The following is an 18,150-nucleotide window of genomic DNA, read 5'->3' as shown; positions in this document are numbered from 1 at the left end:
AAAAAATATTCATTACATCAGTGGTTCTCAACCTCAGTCCTCAAGTAGCCCTAACAGTTCATGTTTTCCAGGTCACCTAGCAGTTGAACAGGTGTATTCATTACTCACTGACACATTATAAATGACCCACAGGTGGAGCAAGTTATTTCACTTGCAATCCTGCGAGGAGACCTGGAAAACATGAACTGTTGGGAGTACTTGCGGACCGAGGTAGAGAACCACTGCATTACATTACACCCTTCAGCAAATATGCGCTGTGGATGGCTTTAAAACTTTATTGCATTTAAAGTATTCTGATACAAAACGGCAGGAAAGTATATTGATCATATTTTTTTATAAAATGAATCAAGGCCATAATCAACAGCTTCCAAGTTATCCTGAGAGTAGAGGTTGAAGAAGGCTGTGAGAACATCTGGTTCAGTAAATGTCGCCTTCACGGCTGGGTCCTGCAACATGAGATTGATCCAGGCATTGATGTGTGGGGTCTTCTCCAAGTATCTACAGAGGAAAGGAAATTAAAAAAGTAATTTGCAGTGATTGCCACTATTTTGGTTTGATTTACTGACCCATGAGATAAGTATGATCAAAGCAGAGCAAGAAATATGGAAGTGTTTTGTTTTTTTCATTAATATATTTTTTTGTGTGTGATTGATAGTGTTAAGATCTGTACTTGTTCTAGGTTTGCTATAGGAAAACAGGCAATCATTAATTAATTAATTAGCATGTTATAGGCAAGAGATTTGAAGGCTTCATATTAAAAACAAAGGGAGCAAATAGGGTAAGAATTTGCAAATATGCAAATGTTTTTATTGGGGGTGACGCAAGATTTAAGGCAGCCACTTTCTTTTTATTGACAAACCCGGGTTGGTGCATAGCGTTTCTGCATGACTTAAGTAAAAACAGGCTTGGTACACAACCTATACAGTACATCTTATTACACCGTGAATTGAGAAAATGCAAATAATTAAAAACCAGCTGTGATAATTAGAAAGATTATATGATTATATGTCCACTTACTCTTTAACATCAAAAATGTTGAACCGCTCAAACCAGGTCCAGATCATGTAATCAATCATAGACACAGATTTCCCACTGAAGTAAGGGGTCTTCAGCTGAGCAAACCGCTGAGAAGAAAGATATCAGATACAGAAGTTGGGTTTTCATACTTTACAGTAGGTAACCATTAAATAATACAAAGATGTTTAAGCAAAAAAATCAGTGTTAGCAATACAACAATATTAACAATGAACAATAACTACATTATAGCAAAAAGTGTCAGAGTGTTAAACAATACAGTCTATTTGCATACTTCAGTATAGAGATGTACTGGGGCTGTGAAGCAGCCTGGACATGTCACTGTGCATGTGCAAAAAGGAGGGGTGCGGCCATTGGCGTGCCACAAGTTGGGGGGGCCTGGCCTCGCAGCATGCCCCATCTATCCTTATACCAGCTGTGGTTGAGGCAGAGGGAGGGCAAAAGCGCCGCCAAGCAGACAGCCGGGAGTGTCACGATTCTCCGCGCTGCGATCCTCCAGATATACCAATCTGAGAACGCTGCCCCGTGACACCTTTACTAATTTCCTCAGCATGTGGTAAATCCAAGCGGTAAACTGCCACCAGCAGGAGTACCAGTTGCTGCTTCTGCCAGGCTAAGCAACTTTGAGGGACCACGCCCGGGGTGAACTTCTGCTCTCACCCGCACACAAAGTTATTAATACGTAAAAAGGTAGGTAAGCTGACCTTGGTCGAGGCTTTGGGTTTAAAAAACACAGGTAACGGAAATAAAATTAAGAATTTTTTTAATCCAAGTATAAACTTCAAAGCTTAGTGTTACAGAAAAAAAAGTTACAAGAATATAATAGTTGTAAATAGTCATACACGTAAATACAATTTCAAATAAAATAAAAAAAATAGGAATAAACTCAGCTTCACCTGAAGTTAGGCTTGCGTATTGAGGCCTATCCTTGATTGACTTATTGGAACATCTGTATCCTTTGATAGCCTCATGCAGAATGAACACCTTCCAGCCTGTGTTCCTCATATTTAAAACTCAGGCTGCACTCACTGGCTCACCTCCCTCTGGAGAGTTTGTTTAACCCTTCCAAAGCCAGTGTGAATGGTTCTTAGCTTATACTGTGGGGTCTCTTATCTATACTAACAGGGGTGGATGGCCTTATCTTTCAATTGTTTGTTTGATACTTAAAGAGTTGGTTCCGGCCCTCTTGGTCAAATGAGCAGGGATTATTTAATTACCCATCTCATTTTGTTTGAAGGTATGAAGCAGGCTTAGCCATTATACTGGGTCAGTTTTTACAACTGGCTAAGGGGACATTTATCACCTGTTGTAGCCAAAACGTCTTTGCTAACCCATAAGGATGCACCCCCTGTTGGGGAAGGAACAACTTGTTTGAAATGACACAAGCCATGCCTGACCCTGGCCTCTGAAATGCTGTTCCTTTGCAATGTAAATTGCCACAATATACAGATAAGCCATAGTTACCTACCCTCCCGCATTCTGCAGGAGAGTCCCGATTTTAAGTGGCGTCTCCCGCTGCCACGGACAATTTAACAAACCCCACGGATTTCCCACTGTCTCGTCGGGCAGTGACGGGGGAGGGGCATGACGAGAGTATGTCACATGCCCCAGGACCTCACACTTGCACTAGCTGTAAACCCGAGCTCACTGCTTCCCCTACTGACTCCTGTCACGGCACCATATGACCAGGAAGCAGATGAGAGGAGCTAGCCCAGCAACTGATCTCTGTGTCCTGTTCCCTCCGGAACGATCCCACTACACTGCTAAGTGACACCCCCGGAGGTTGAGCTGCAGTACAACCAGTCTTCGGAGAGAACTGAGGTGCCCCATCACATCCACTTTCAGCATCAAAATGTAGCCGGTGTGTTTACACAAGACCCCATGGTTAAGGCAGGTGGGCAAAATACTGTGCATTTGGGTCCAGCCCGTTTGATGCAGCCCCTGCGCTGTTCTCTACTGTTGCTGGCTGACAGAAGTAAACTGCAGGCGAGGAGACAGCCCTTGCTGCTTGGGAGCTGAGCTCAGTGCACAGGGGGCGGAGCCACCCTCCGGCAGTAGCAGTCCTGAGACAGAAGGTCCGGAGCAGGGGATTCAGCTCCTGATAAAAGAGAGATCTTGATCCAGCAGTGCTCAGCACTGCAGGAGCGGGGACAGGTACAGTAGCATGCAAGCAAAATTGAAAACATGCATGATGGAGGGCCAGGCAGTGTGGGGCACACAGTATTAAGGAAATATACATTTGAGATACAGAACAAAGGCTGCATAAGGTGTGCCACTCATAGCAGAATTAAAAAATAAATATACATGCTTGGTGATAAAGTTCACTTATGTTGCTTTGTATAGCAAAAAAGTACACCCTATGCATACTGTATAAAACACAGCCAATGCATAAAGCCCAAAGCAGCCTCATTTGCACTACTTGCAGTCCTATTTACTCCATATAGGGTTCAGTTTACTGCACAACAGCTTCATCCCCAGTCATACAGTATACCCAGTTTATACACCTTTCAGCCTAATTTAACTGCCTCAGTTATATAGGGGAAAGAGCTGCAATCTATTCTAAACTGGTACTGCTAAAGGGGCAGGGGGTTGTACAGTATCTTGTTTGATCACTTTTATAGGGAGCATGCATTTATATCTGGGAATAACATATATTGTAGTTGTACACACACACACGCGTGACTGTCCAGGCGGTCAGGTCCGGTTCACCATGCACTGCCCTCCATACTTCAAAACCTGCCAAACGGCCCCGAGCTGAAATAATTGCCCACCCCTGCTCAGAGGCCATTCAAAGCACTTAATACCTTATATTAATATGTATTATTTAAACAAAAAACATGTCTTGGCGCTACTTGCTAGGTATAGGAGGTGCACATAAATTACCATAAAGGAACACACTAATTAATAGCAGCTGTTACCAAGGGAGAGTACTCTACCCTCAAAACACAAACTGCACACACAAATATCAGCGCTTATTAAAAAGATATGTACCTTTATTAATTTAAAAAATATTTTTCAATAATAATTAATAACAAAACTCATCAAAGCATATAATAAAGTGCAATTTTAATTCCAAGCCGTATTATTAATGGTTAGTACTCAAGCTTTTCCAATTCAACTGATTAGTTAGTCTCTTGACTTTTTATAATTAGAACGAGTTAGCAGAGCAGTGATTAGTGTCACTATTAGTGGCTGACTATTTGCAACAGCCGTCAGAGGTAGTGTTAGTGATTAGTACAGCATGCTGTTTCTAGTATTTTGGTTTGAAAACAGTAACAGTGATCCTCACTGATATATAGATGAAAAAACCTGCTTAATCCTTTAGTCCCATGTAATGGTGTCTCCCGGCTCCTGGTGCTTTAATTATCCCATTGTAGGTGCCATATCTGGAGCGTCCAAACAGAGGTGAAGGTGCTTGCAGGAAGTTGGAAATTCAGACCGGTACCGGACGAGTGGTGATATCCTCTTACGCGTTTCTCCGCCTTTAGCAAGTTCAGCGGCTTCCTCACTTCTCTGAGGAAGCCGCTGAACTTGCTAAAGGCGGAGAAACGTGTAAGAGGATATCACCACTCGTCCGGTACCAGTCTGAATTTCCAACTTCCTGCAAGCACCTTCACCTCTGTTTGGACGCTCCAGATATGGCACCTACAATGGGATAATTAAAGCACCAGGAGCCGGGAGACACCATTACATGGGACTAAAGGATTAAGCAGGTTTTTTCATCTATATATCAGTGAGGATCACTGTTACTGTTTTCAAACCAAAATACTAGAAACAGCATGCTGTACTAATCACTAACACTACCTCTGACGGCTGTTGCAAATAGTCAGCCACTAATAGTGACACTAATCACTGCTCTGCTAACTCGTTCTAATTATAAAAAGTCAAGAGACTAACTAATCAGTTGAATTGGAAAAGCTTGCGTACTAACCATTAATAATACGGCTTGGAATTAAAATTGCACTTTATTATATGCTTTGCAGGACTGACCGGCACGTACGATGAGTTTTGTTATTAATTATTATTGAAAAATATTTTTTAAATTAATAAAGGTACATATCTTTTTAATAAGCGCTGATATTTGTATGTGCAGTTAATATTTATTATTATTGATTCCTACTATTGTTTTAGATAATGCACTTGTAATACTGTAGCACAGACAGCATAATGGTTAGCAATATTGCCGCACAGAGCTGAGATCATCGGTTTGATTTTCGCCATGGCCCTAACTGTGTGGAGTTTGTATATTCTCCCTGTACTTGCGTGGGTTTCCTCCAGGTTCTCCGGTTTCCTCCAACAACCCAAAATATACTGGTAGGTTAATTGGCTCCCAACAAAATGAACCCTAGCATGAATGTATGTGTGTGTGTACATGTGTTTGGTAATATACATTGTAAGCTCCACTGGTGCAGGTGTGTGTGGTAACAAGTGGTAGGGAATGTAGATTGTGAGCTCCGCTGCGGCAGGGACTGATGTGAATGGTCAAATACTGTATTTTCTCCTATGAATCTCGTATGCAATATTGTTCGACAAATTTTAATTTTTTTATTTTACTTCTTTGTTCTAATGACATAATATATGGGTTCCTTTATTAAATATTAATTTATTGCCTAAAGGTTTCTGGATTGTGCCCCTTTTAGATGCACACCTTTTGCCCCTCATACTCAGTGGAGACCTGTTGCAGAACATCTAGATAGATGGCTGAGTGACTGACACATGTAATTGAATAGTCTGATGCCTATATACAGAGGAGCCAGCATCTAGTGGTTATGCAACTCTTGGTACCATTAAGAACCCCAATATGTATATGGTGACTGCTCTGACTTTCTGGGACTTGTAGTTCTGCCGCAGTTAGCTGAAGCCTTGTCTTATTTCTAATCTTTTTGAAAATAGTCTTTCTGCACTCTACGAGAAATTCCTAGTTGCCAATAGATATGTCCATAGGTGGAGCTAGACATGTGGAGCATGACACTCCCCCTCAGCTGCGCACCGCGCTTCACTCGGCGCATTCTAACTATAATCTCCCTGAAAGTAGTTTTCAAAAGTAGGCAAGTATGAGATAAGCTCAGGAAGAGCATTGAAGCTTGCCACCTTTCCACATAGCACAAGCTTTGAATTGTTTACTATTTCTGGACCCCTGATGTGTCTGAGTAAACACTACAAGGCAATTAACTCTCGCCCCAGGTTCCATCCACAGACATATTTCTCAATATAAAATACATTGATACAGCAATCAGATATCTTGATATCACATACATTGATATTAACAGGGCTATTCCTACTTGAAGTAGCCTGGATCATGACAGGGAGCATGTGTTGCTCGGCCAGCCCCACGCTCTGTATGGGGGGCCCAGACTGGCCCATGCGACCATCGGCCTCTCTGGCATTTGCCAGAAGTGCCAGATGGCCAGTCCAGCCCTGATTCAGTATAGAATGACTTGGACATGCTCAGTAGCCCATAGTTTGTGTGGGTCCAATGAATGATAAGAAAAGGTAAGAAAGATTCACCAATATGAAGGGGCATAATGGAGTTTTATAGTTAGTATCGCCCTAATCCTTAGAGGTCCATTTTTCTAATTATTGGGTTTTTGACCCAATAATTATAATTTCTTATCACCACTATTCACGGCAATAAGAAATTAACTAGCGCCGGCATGTATCATTGTACACACACACAGGGACGGGGGGCTCTGATAATGATGATACCATATATATTAGCTCTTCATCTACCTACTGTATTTTAGCCCTACAAAAATATAGCAGAAAATACAGTTCCACGAAATTCTCATGGGTACATGTCCCATTTAAACATCACTTAGTTTAATAAAAAATATTAATCACTGTGTGTGCCCATAACACAATCATAATAAACAGCTTAGCAATTTGTCCATAGCTATGGGTCTATTTTTGTAGACCTTGCGCTCACAGCAGTATAGATTTTAGTTGCGCCACTATTTAGCAATCTGGTGCACCTTTTGTGCATTGAATTTTGAGTCAAAGGTGGTCTTGTAAAGCCTCTCCAGCAAATGCTATTTCTCTGGTGAAAACATTTTTTTCAATAGACCCCTACATTACATTAATTGTTCACATGCTGAAGGCATGCAGTACACCCAGATGGGGGAGAAAGCAATGCTTATAACAATTTAGCTTATTAATTCACATAGAACTAAGGCATCACCAAGGCATAATGTAGCAAGATTCGCACTAATATTGGTAAATAGGGCCTGATTCTGATTTGTATACAGTGCCGATGTTCACGCAAGTGAGTATTTATCGGTAGACTGCGCATGCGCCAAGGTAGGTTTTGTGATGCCGCTCACAGTGAGGATTTAAATGCAGAGTGGTTGACAGGAAGGGACCAGTGGGGGAGGGGTAATAATGGGCAGTATTGGAAAAACGCAGGCAACTATTTTCTGCTTTCAGATGTGATCATGTACATAGAGAAACATGGCAACAGTGTTGGTACTGTCGTGGCCAGTCTACATGACCATAGACTCACTTGAGAGTCGATATTCCTCGTTTCTGTGTCGGTGCTGCGTATGTGTACAGAGTTGCTGAGGATTTTGTGATGGCTCCCGTGAGCGCCTCTATTATTTTCTGGGAGGCAGCTTCACTTGCAATGATTACCAAGTCCGTAGCCTGAAAAATCGCAGCTGCATATGCATGTTTGTACAAACATGAATTAGGCCTATCGTACGGACCTGAAAGTTGCTGCCTCCACACAATATATACAAAAGCAGTGGTGGCTCCAGAGGAGGGGCTACAGGTCAGTTCAAATTTCAAATGGGGCAGCAACACCAACTGCCATTTCAAATTGACTCACTGGCAGTTAGTGTGGTTGCCCTATTTGAAATTTGAACTGAGCTGCAGCCCCACCTCTAGAGCTGCCCCTGTACACAAGTCATCCATTCTGAAATTGTTTTTAAAAATGATAAAATTCTTGTTACCTCTTCAAGTTCTGTGAACTTCTCTGCAAACTGTGCCTTCAGTTCAGTTGTGTTTTCATTATTCTTCCTTGCAAACAGAATCTTGTACAACACAGCTGTCATCTGTATAAAAGCAATGTACTGTTTTAGGAGGTTGCATAAAACCTTTGGCGATGGCTATTGATGGTTTTATATTAGGCTTTATGGGGGTCAGTCCGAATTGATCGCTAGTTAAAAATGTTCGCAGCGCAGCGATTAAGTGAAAAAGCGGCACTTCTGCGCATGCGTATGCGACACAGTGCGCACACGCAACATACTTTCACAACGGGCGAAGTATTTTTACACAAGATCTAGCGAAGCTTTTCAGTCTCAATGCCAACCGCAGAGTGATTGACAGGAAAGGTGCAATTCTGGGTGTCAACTGACCGTTTTCAGGGAGTGTTCGGAAAAACGCAGGCGTGCCAGGAAAAACGCAGGCGTGGCTGGGAGAACGCAGGGCGTGTTTGTGTGTTTGTGACGTCAAATCCGGAACTGAACAGTCTGAAGTGATCGCAAGCGCTGAGTAGGTCTGGAACTACTCTAAACTGCACAATTTTTTTTGTAGCCGCTCTGCGATCCTTTCGTTCGCACTTCTGCTAAGCTAAAATACACTCCCAGAAGGTGGCGGCTTAGCGTTTGCACGACTGCTAAAAACTGCTAGCTAGCTATCAACTCGGAATGACCCCCTATAAACAGACTACGTATGATAAGGAGAAGACAATGCAGTGAAGTACTTGCTGAGTAACATTAAGGAGCCAATAAATACAAAATGCAGATTTAAAATCATGTTAAATCAGGCAATACCTGTAAAACCGTATATAAGAAATATATAATTAAATAACATATATATAGTATCTACAGTATGTACAGTATGTGGAACTCCAGGGGAAATTGAAGATTCAAATTATGTAATATATTCAAAATATATATTGCTGTCCGAGTTGTCCGGAGGTGCGGGTTGCCAGCCGAACTCGGACATTTTTTTAAAGCGGCAACCATTAATACCCCTTTTATACAAACTGAGGCAGGTCGCACCTGGGAGACTGACACAGGTGCTTCCCGGCTGCGACCCACCCCAGGCCCCTTGCCGCTGCTGTTTCCTACCCAGCATATTGCCGAGTTGGTGACGTCACCGGTGACGCGGAGGGGGCAGCGCTTAGAGATCACATGATCTCCAAGCTTCGCCCGTCCACACAGAGTTTAATGGGAAACGTGTTGCATCGACCCGGCTTCCCGTTTACACAGCACAGCAGGCCGTGAAAATGCTTATGAAATAATTACATTATATAAAAGTGTATATACGCTCTATATATTTCTGACACAGCGACCCAAATGTAAAAACCTGCTGGTTGCAGAATTTGCCAATGTCTCAGCGATTTAGGCATGAGATTTAAAGCAACAATTATTTTTAATTCACAAATCAGTCTGCACCTACACTTCTGGTTAAACAAGATACCACACACACACACATTCCAAGAGGAGGGAGGTTGTTATTCTATCCAGTTTACCCATAATGCTATTCTAATAGTACTGTGATCATATAATATGTTATATGTACAGTATAATCTGCAATTGCAATTTTTTTTTATTACAACAAATATTGTGGACACAATGTACAGTATCATCAACCCATTGGCCTATAATGTATCAAGTTGTTTGATTAAGATCAATGACTTTAATAGGCATCAATGACCAGACAGACAGCTGCAATGCCTGTGTAATGCAAGTGGTCTATACAATATAACAGTCAGAACACTTGTCAGCGTTCCTGTATGAAAGATCCTCAACAGTGTATCTGTAGCATGTAATAAGTGGTAGGAAGCGTCATCACCCCAACAAATATAAACAAAGCTCCCAATCACTCCCACCATGGAAAAATACTCCAATAGTATCTTTTGTTTGGAGAGAGAATTGACTACATAGGAGAGGAATGGGTTAAACATCCTGTGAGGGGTGGACCTAGCTGTGAGGTAGTACAGCCTTAGGAAAGGGGGAGGGTTAGGGTATATATAGGCTGGAGTGGCCATTTTAGGTCTCTTTGCCTGCTGAATTTTCTTGGGTGAGTTCTGCCTGGCAGATTTTTCACCCTTATAAGTTTATTCCACTTGTTAAAGTTTACCTAATTATAGTATGGCCTCCAGCCGCCCACGCCGATCCGCGGGTGCACCAGCCCGGTACCAGTCCGGCGAGGCCGGTCCCGGGGCAGGGATGTCCGGCGCTGAGGAGGCCGTTACTGCACCTGGGGCTTCTCAAGGGGCAGGGGTTCCGGGGCGCAGGACGCGCTCCTCCGGCGACCCTGTGGTCGCGGGTGCATCGGCTGGCGAGCGCGGTCGGCGGCCTGGGGCGGTTCGGAGGACTGACCTCCCGGAGAGAGGCGACCAACAGCCCTCGCCTCCGGGGTCGGTCAGGGGTGTCGGGACTGCAGGAACCCGCGGGCGCACGCTGGCGCGCCTCGCCGGGCGCCGCTCGGCACCCGCTGCAACGACACCCGCTCACTCCCGCTTGCCGGGGCCGCTTAGAGGCCCCACGCGGGGGGGGAGAGCTGGGCGGGTGTCAGAGGCGATCCGGCCCGGGCCCGTCGCTGGGCCCAGCGCGGGATCGTCGGGCGCACAGGCTGAGATATCAGCGGGGGGCGCCCGGACAGGAAGCGGTGGGGCGCGCGCACGGCGTGCGCGCGCGCCCACGCGCGGCTCCGGCGGCGTCTCTCGCGCACGTGTGCGCGCAGCGACGCTGCAGCGCTCCGTGTCCCCTCAGCCCTCCTCGCTGCGGATAGTTTCCGGCGGGGCGAGGGGGGGGAGCAGGCCTGGTGGAGATCAACCAGGTTTTTGGGGGAATCTGCCCAGCGGTGCTGAAGGCACAGCACCGCGGGCATCAACAGTCACACCGATCGGGGGCTACCAGGCTGAGCGAGCTGGCTCAGTCAGGCGGCAGGCTAGCCCCAGTGAAGGGACAGCGCGAGAGGCGGGCAGCACTCCCAGGGGACCTGGGCGGGTCGGCACAGGAATTATGGAGGGGTGGATTTCCGGGGTGAGGTGCCCTGGCATTGCGGACCCTTCCCCACAGGGCCGACCAGGCCGCGGTGCGGATGGGTCATGGCTTCCTATGCCCAGCGGCGGGTCCACTCGGCGCGTTCCTCCCTCACGACAGCCAGCAGACGACGTTCCAACGTCACGGGGTCACAATGAAACGCAAGGCGCGTTCGCGTCGGCCCTCGCCACGGTGGTGGCGGCGTTGGGTCCGCTCGCAGTGGCCCCGGAGCTCGATGGTGGGTCCGGGGGGATGCCGAGCGGATCGGGCGCCGGTGCGGTTTCAGCCGCACAGAGGGTAGCACGTGCGTGCCGCGAGCTTGGTGCGGCCGCGGCTCAGCTGCAGCAGCAGCCGCGGCGAGACGAGAATGTGCATTCACCTGGCACGCCCACGCCTAGACGGGCTAGGCGCACGCCACTGTTTGTGTCTGGGTCCTCTCCCCCTTTTCTGCCCGCAGTTGTTCAAGCGGATACGGAGGAACCGGAATCGGAAGCTGAGGACGTTACGTACGTCGCGCCTGATGAATCTGGATCTGACCAATCTACGGCTTCAGGTGAGGCGGAGCAGTCGGGGTCGGTTTCAAGTACGCCCTCGAGTTCGCGCAGCTCGTCCCCTTCATCCTCTTCTTCCTCTTCTTCCTCCTCCTCCCTTTCTTCGGCTGCGTCCGACGTCAGTAGCACGACGAAGGCGAAGAAAAGGGCGACTAAATACGCCAGGAAGGCGGCTGGGCAGCAGGAGAGGCGCAAGAGGCGAAGGCGGCTTAGCAAAGAATCTCGCAAGGCCAGGAAGCGACGCGACTTGCCGGGCGTGGTCCGCTGCGAATATACCGCTGTCATGCGGGGGCTTAGGGATAGCTGCAGCAGAAGGATTCGCAGGGGGGACTACGTAGATGTTTTCGTCTTGACTAAAGACTCTAAAAAAGAGTTCAAGGCAGCAACCGCTAAGAAGGGCATAGGGGCCGAGGCGTTCCGCACGTTTGATAACTGGCTGGCGGGGTTTTGGGTTTTCGCGGCTTGTTACCTTGAAGACAGGCCAGACGAACATATGAATGTCATTCGGTACCTGCATCTCGTACACGATATGCAACGCACGTCGGCGGGTAACGAATGGCGTAGGTATGATGAGGAATTCAGAGAGAAGCAGGACGGGTTGTACGTTATGGACTTCGGTTTCAAGGACGTGGAGGTATGGCTTAGGGTCACCAGGGCCTCGCAGCAGGCCAAGGAGCCCCGGAGCGCAGGGGCGGACGGACACCGTGCTGGGCCGTCCGCCCATGCGCCCGGCGCGGACGGCGGGTCGGCCAAGCCAGGTAGGTCGGCCGTCCGGGCTGGGAAACAGCCCGCAACGAAAGGATTATGTTTCGCGTTTAACAACGCTGCATGTTCCTACGGCAAGCAGTGTCGGTTCCGTCACGCTTGCCTCCATTGCGGGGGTGCCCACCCTGCCTCCTCCTGCTTCAAGAATACTCGGCAGGGTCCCCGTTCTAAGCAATCCTACTCGAGAGGGGCACCCGGCGAGGGCGCTCCAATTAGGTTAAAGGCTATGCGTAAATGGTTGGATTGGTATCCGAATAAGGAGGATGCCAGGTTTTTATACGAAGGTTTTAGTTTTGGTTTCCGCTTGCCTGTTGCGAGCGATGTTACAGTTCGGGCGCAGAGGAACCTCCAGTCTGCTCGGGCCTTGCCTTTAGTGTTGCGGGAAAAAGTCGATAAGGAGGTCAGGCTGGGCAGGATGGAGGGGCCGTTTGCAACACCCCCAGTGGCGGATCTCGTCATCTCCCCGGTGGTACCCAAGAAAACACCCGGGTCCTTCCGACTGATCCAACACCTTTCCTACCCAGCGGGGTCCTCGGTCAACGACGCTATACCTCCGGGTCATTGCTCGGTAGTGTATCAGTCGTTTGACGAGGCGCTTAATTTGGTCCGCAGCTACGGCGCTGGGGCCCTCATGGCAAAGATTGTCGTCGAATCCGCTTTTAGGTTGCTACCCCTCCATCCGGACTCATTCCGTTTTATGGGTTTCCGGATTGGACCGGAATATTTCATTGACAAATGTTTGCCGATGGGGTGTTCCGTTTCATGCTCGTATTTTGAACGTTTTAGCACCTTCCTGCATTGGTGCGTGGAGTCTTCATCGGGTGGGCACGGGGTTGCCCACTACCTCGATGATTTCCTTTGTACGGGGCCGGCGGGTTCGCCGCGGTGCGGCAACCTGCTTTTCAGTATACGAGCATTGTTTTGTCATTTCGGAGTGCCAGTGGCCGAGGACAAAACGGAGGGACCGATCTCTTGCCTGTCATTTCTGGGAATCGAGATCGACACGGTGTCAGGCGAGTGTCGCCTTCCTTTGGACAAAGTGGCTAAGCTTCGCGAAGCCATTGGCCAATTCATGGGTTCGCGTAAGGTTAAGCTGCGGCAGGCGCAATCCTTGCTGGGCATGTTTAACTTTGCTTGTCGGGTCATCCCGATGGGCAGGGTTTTCTGCCGAAAGCTGGAAAGAGCGACCGCGGGGTGTGCCAGGCCGCACCACTTTGTACGCTTGCCCGCTGAGATAAAAAGAGATCTGGCAGTTTGGGCCTCGTTCCTGGAGGATTTCAACGGTGTGCGAATATGGCAGGCACCAACGGTCGACAGCGCCAGATTGCAGCTTTTCACCGACGCGGCAGGAGCCTCCGGTTTTGGTTGCTATCTTGAGGGATCTTGGTGCGCGGCATCGTGGCCAGCAGACTGGCACCAGGCGGGTTTCACTAAGGACCTTCTGCTCCTGGAACTCTTTCCCATCATGGTTGCGCTGGAAATCTGGGGCGAGCGGTTAGCGCATCGCAGCATCCTGTTCAGATGCGACAATCTGGGCGTGGTGCACGCTATTAACAACCAGAGGGCAAAATCGCTGGTAGTGCTTCGGGTGCTAGGGCAGTTGCTGCTTACTTGCCTGCGCAGGAATGTGTGGTTTCGGGCACAACACGTACCGGGTCTAGAAAATGGGGTCGCTGACGCGCTATCGCGAGGGCAATGGGAGAGGTTTTACTGGTTGGCTCCCGAGGCCCAGGAACAAGGTTTTCATTGTCCCGGTTATGTCTGGCAGGTCATCAAGCCGGACTGGAAGGTCTAGCACTGCGTTCGGTCGCGCCATCCACGCTTAAGGCTTACAAGCAGGCCTGGAGCGAATGGGAAGAATTTGCTAGAGGACGGAAGCAACGAGGTAAGAGCGGGCATCGGATGATGCTTTCTTTTATTTGGCAGCTTTATGTTTCAGGTAGGTCTAGAGCGGTGGTGTCCCGGTACTTGGCTGGCGTTGCGTTCTTCTGCAGAATTAAAGGGGTTCCCGATTTGACGAAAAGTGGGATTCTGCTTAAGGCTATGAAAGGATGGGCGCGAGTAGCACCTACGCCGCCTGACAGAAGGCGGCCCATTGATGCGGCGTTGCTGCCAGGCATCATTGGGTCGGTTGGAGCCATCGCATCATCTTGTTAGGGTCTCCTGCCCTGTGCTGCCACGTCGTCATGGCAACCGGGAGACAAGTGCTAGTGGAGTAACCTGAGCGCAGCTGATACTCCGGTTCGGGTCTTTTGCTGTGCAGTGGTTATAGGCTCTGTGCACGGCAGGGGATCCGGTGCTGGTTTTTGTGCTCACAGTCTGTGAGGTCTGAGTGGGGCGTGGACAGCACCTGCTTTATAAGGCCTCTTTTCAGGGTAAGCAGATGCTGCTGAATCTTTGTTGGTTAGTCAGTTCATGAAAGTTAGCCAGTACTGTGTAGCTTTGTATTTGTTTGTTGCTTACTGCAAATAGGCCTGGGGATTTGGTATTACACTCTGCCAATCCAGACCTAGCAGTAAGACTGGAGTCAGTGGTTTAGCTTGCTGGGGTTCTGTTACTACTCTGTGAACTTAGCAAGTTTGCGGCTGTATTCTAAGACTTGCCTGTCTAATCCTGTCTCACTGTGCTAGGTGTCAGGGGCCAGTTTAGTGGCTGTAAGCTAAAACCTGTGCACTGCAAGTGAGAATTAGGATTGTGGGGACTCTCCTTGTGTCTATCATTCCATCTCTGACCAAGGAGTTTACTGCCACACCCGTTGGTAACCCTTTAGGGTTTTGCTGTTGCCCTTAGCAACAGCATTTCGGGTTCTCTATGTATTAAAACACAACATCTTGCTTTTTCCATCTTAGCAGTTCTAATACAAGGGAGATACCCAGTTCCTTAGCCTCTGGGCTTCTCTGTTCACTTTGTGTGTATTTTGTTACCCTATCACCTTCTGTGTACGTTATGTCATATTCCCCAGTTTGTCTGTGAGTCCATTTGTTTTGCATAACAGTTCAAACACCAGTACATTCCTGCAGACACTGGAGTGCATAACAGTTCTGACACCAGTACTTTCCTGCAGGCACTGGTGTGCATAACACATCTATGTTCGAATCGCTGCTTTTTAGATTGGCGTTCTCTATGGCTTACCACGGCGCCTTTAGGATATCGGAGTTGGTAGCGCCTTCTAAGCAAACTGATTCGCGCATGCTGGTAGAGGACGTAGTGGTGAGTGGGAGGTCCTTGCTGTGCAGATTGCGACGCTCTAAGACGGACCAGGTGGGGAAGGGCCGATGGGTCACCCTGGTTCCGGCACTTGAGGAGAGCATATGCCCAGTACGGTTGGCAGTACAGTATGAGGCAGTGAGGCCCGACTGTCGGGGGTCGTGGTTGCTGCACTATGACGGGCTGCCAGTAACGAAGTTCCAATTTCGGTGGATGATGGGTCGCTGTCTGACGAGCTTGGGCCTTTCCCCCTCCCACTTCGGTACACACTCCTTCCGCATTGGGGCTGCTACGGCGGCAGCGGCCGCGGGTTTTTCGGGAGCCCAGATCCAGGCGGTGGGACGATGGAAGTCGTCCTGTTATAAGCGGTACATTCGCCCCGTCGCCTGAGATACTTTGCTTAAGCGTAGCTTGCATCAATAAGTTAGAGTAAGATAATGTTTGCTTGGTGTTTATGCATATGTTATGTTCGTTGTATGTTGGTTCGTTTACCCGTGTGTGATCCTACTCAGGGATTAGCCACTTGCCGCTGCGGGCGTGAGCCGGCAGCGGGGGTCTGGAGTTATTTTGCGATTTTTGCCTGACTTGACGGACTGAATTCTAATCATTAATTCGGCTAATCTGTTCTTATCAAAGTCCCTCAGCAGGTTTTTATGCTTTCACCTCCAGCTGAGTTATTTCATGTTTTACCCTCTTTTTTATACCCCCCCCCCCCCCCTGTTTAATTTCGTTTTGTTTCTTTTGCCTTTCCCTTAATGTCTTAATGCTTTTACTTCAAATTGGCTAGAAGCTCGGGAGATCGGCTAGGCCGTGACTGCTGCGACTTTAGGAAGCAATAACAATTTTTCTTTTGGCAGATCCTTCAGGTTAACATAATTACATGCTATGGAGTAGAATTATAGTAACACATTTTACCCCTTTTTTCCTTCCATTCAGGTTGTTTCGCTGATGGCTTGTCCGTTTGGGTGGTCGGCCACTCGTATGTCTTCTGGGCAGCAAGGTTTTTGGCCTCTGATACTTCTCAGAGGTTTCCTAGAGGTCAGGGAATCAGATGGCTTGGTTGGCGAGGTATGATGTGGACAGATCTATTGAGTAGACTGGTCAGTCAGGCCAGGAAGCATGGAGTTCCCAAGGTTTTGGTTGTCCACTTAGGTGGCAACGACCTAGGGAAGAGGACTTCCTTGGAGCTACGGTGGGCCATGATACAAGATCTGGCAAGGGTGGCCGCAGCATGGACCAATTGTATATTGGTATTTTCCCTGATGGTGCCAAGGTTGAGTTGGCGAGGTGTGGAGGACGGACGCGTAATAGATGAGGCCAGGATAAAGGTGAATGGGGCGGTGGCGAAGTGGGTCTTGGCCCACGGAGGTAAAGTGGTTCGCCACCCTAGGATTCGGTTCCGAGACAAACACCTTTTTCGGCCGGATGGTGTGCATCTATCCAATGAGGGGATGATGTTTTTCCTGGAGGATCTTTTCCTAGTGTTGCAGGAGTTAGGGTAGTTTATGATGGCGGTGCGAGGACTCTGGGATGGAGTCCTTCGCTTTTGGCGGAAAAGAACGGCAGTTTGTAGTTGTATGGTTTTTTATAGGTAGTAAGTTTCAGTGTTATATGGTTTAGGTGCACTCACCTCCATCGACTTAATGGCCGCTCGACCACCCATCCGGGAGGCAGCGGCAGGGCACCCAGGAGCGGTGGGAAGTCACTGTGGGGGTTGTGTTGACACCTATTACCGGTTTTGATAGGGTGCTGGACGGTTTCGGTCAGTTTACCAATTTAAGTTTACCAATAGTTTAATAGAGCCGTTCTTTTTTCTGCCACCATTATGCCGGCTGATTCGGCATCTTAACAAACTTTTCCCAATTACAGGTTTTGCTATGGTTAGGGTCAAATAAATAGCTAGCAATTTTTCTGCCAAAATCTCCATGTCTCCGTGTCTTTATTTACTGGTATAAAAGGTAACTAAGGTTTACTTCAATAAAGGGGGTCCACCAAATATCACTAGGATGTTTATGCTTTTGTATAAGGGTCTGCAGGAGTCAGCTTAATCCCAGGAAAGGCTTCATCCAGGTAGTCACACACAATGGGTGATTCGTATATTGGCCCTCATTCCGAGTTGTTTGCTCGCTAGCTGCTTTTAGCAGCTTTGCACACGCTAAGCCGTCGCCCTCTGGGAGTGTATCTTAGCTTAGCAGAATTGCAAACGAAAGATTCGCAAAATTGCGAATAGAAATTTCTTAGCAGTTTCTGAGTAGCTCGACACTTACTCTGCCACTGCGATCAGTTCAGTCAGTTTCGTTCCTGGTTTGACGTCACAAACACACCCAGCGTTCGCCCAGGCACTCCCTCGTTTCTCCAGCCACTCCCGCGTTTTCCCAGAAACGGCAGCGTTTTTTCACACACACCCATAAAACGGCCAGTTTCCGCCCAGAAACACCCACTTCCTGTCAATCACACTCCGATCACCAGAACGAAGAAAAATCCTCGTAATGCCGTGAGTAAAATACCTAACTTTTGAGTAAAATAACTAAGCGCATGCGCTCTGCGAACATTGCGCATGCGCAGTAAGCGACTAATCGCAATATAGAGAAAATCGGCAA

General features: G+C 47.9%; 1 protein-coding gene across 1 annotated transcript in view; it reads right to left on the bottom strand.

Annotated features, from left to right (window-relative positions):
- Positions 1-311: 311 nt before the first annotated feature.
- Positions 312-18,150, bottom strand: part of LOC135056606 (glutathione S-transferase omega-1-like) — a 29,400-nt gene continuing 11,561 nt past the window's right edge. Inside the window, exons 4-8 of the mRNA XM_063962005.1 lie at positions 17,566-17,655; positions 9,869-9,903; positions 7,983-8,084; positions 1,018-1,124; positions 312-498 (exon numbers count right to left, since the gene is read on the bottom strand). Coding sequence (XP_063818075.1) covers positions 324-498; positions 1,018-1,124; positions 7,983-8,084; positions 9,869-9,903; positions 17,566-17,655 — 509 coding nt within the window. The 3' untranslated portion in view covers positions 312-323. The remainder of the gene's footprint in view (positions 499-1,017; positions 1,125-7,982; positions 8,085-9,868; positions 9,904-17,565; positions 17,656-18,150) is intronic.

The sequence above is a fragment of the Pseudophryne corroboree genome, chromosome 3 (genome assembly GCF_028390025.1).
Source record: "Pseudophryne corroboree isolate aPseCor3 chromosome 3, aPseCor3.hap2, whole genome shotgun sequence".
NCBI lineage: Eukaryota > Metazoa > Chordata > Amphibia > Anura > Myobatrachidae > Pseudophryne > Pseudophryne corroboree.
This window is presented reverse-complemented; position numbering and strand designations above follow the sequence as displayed.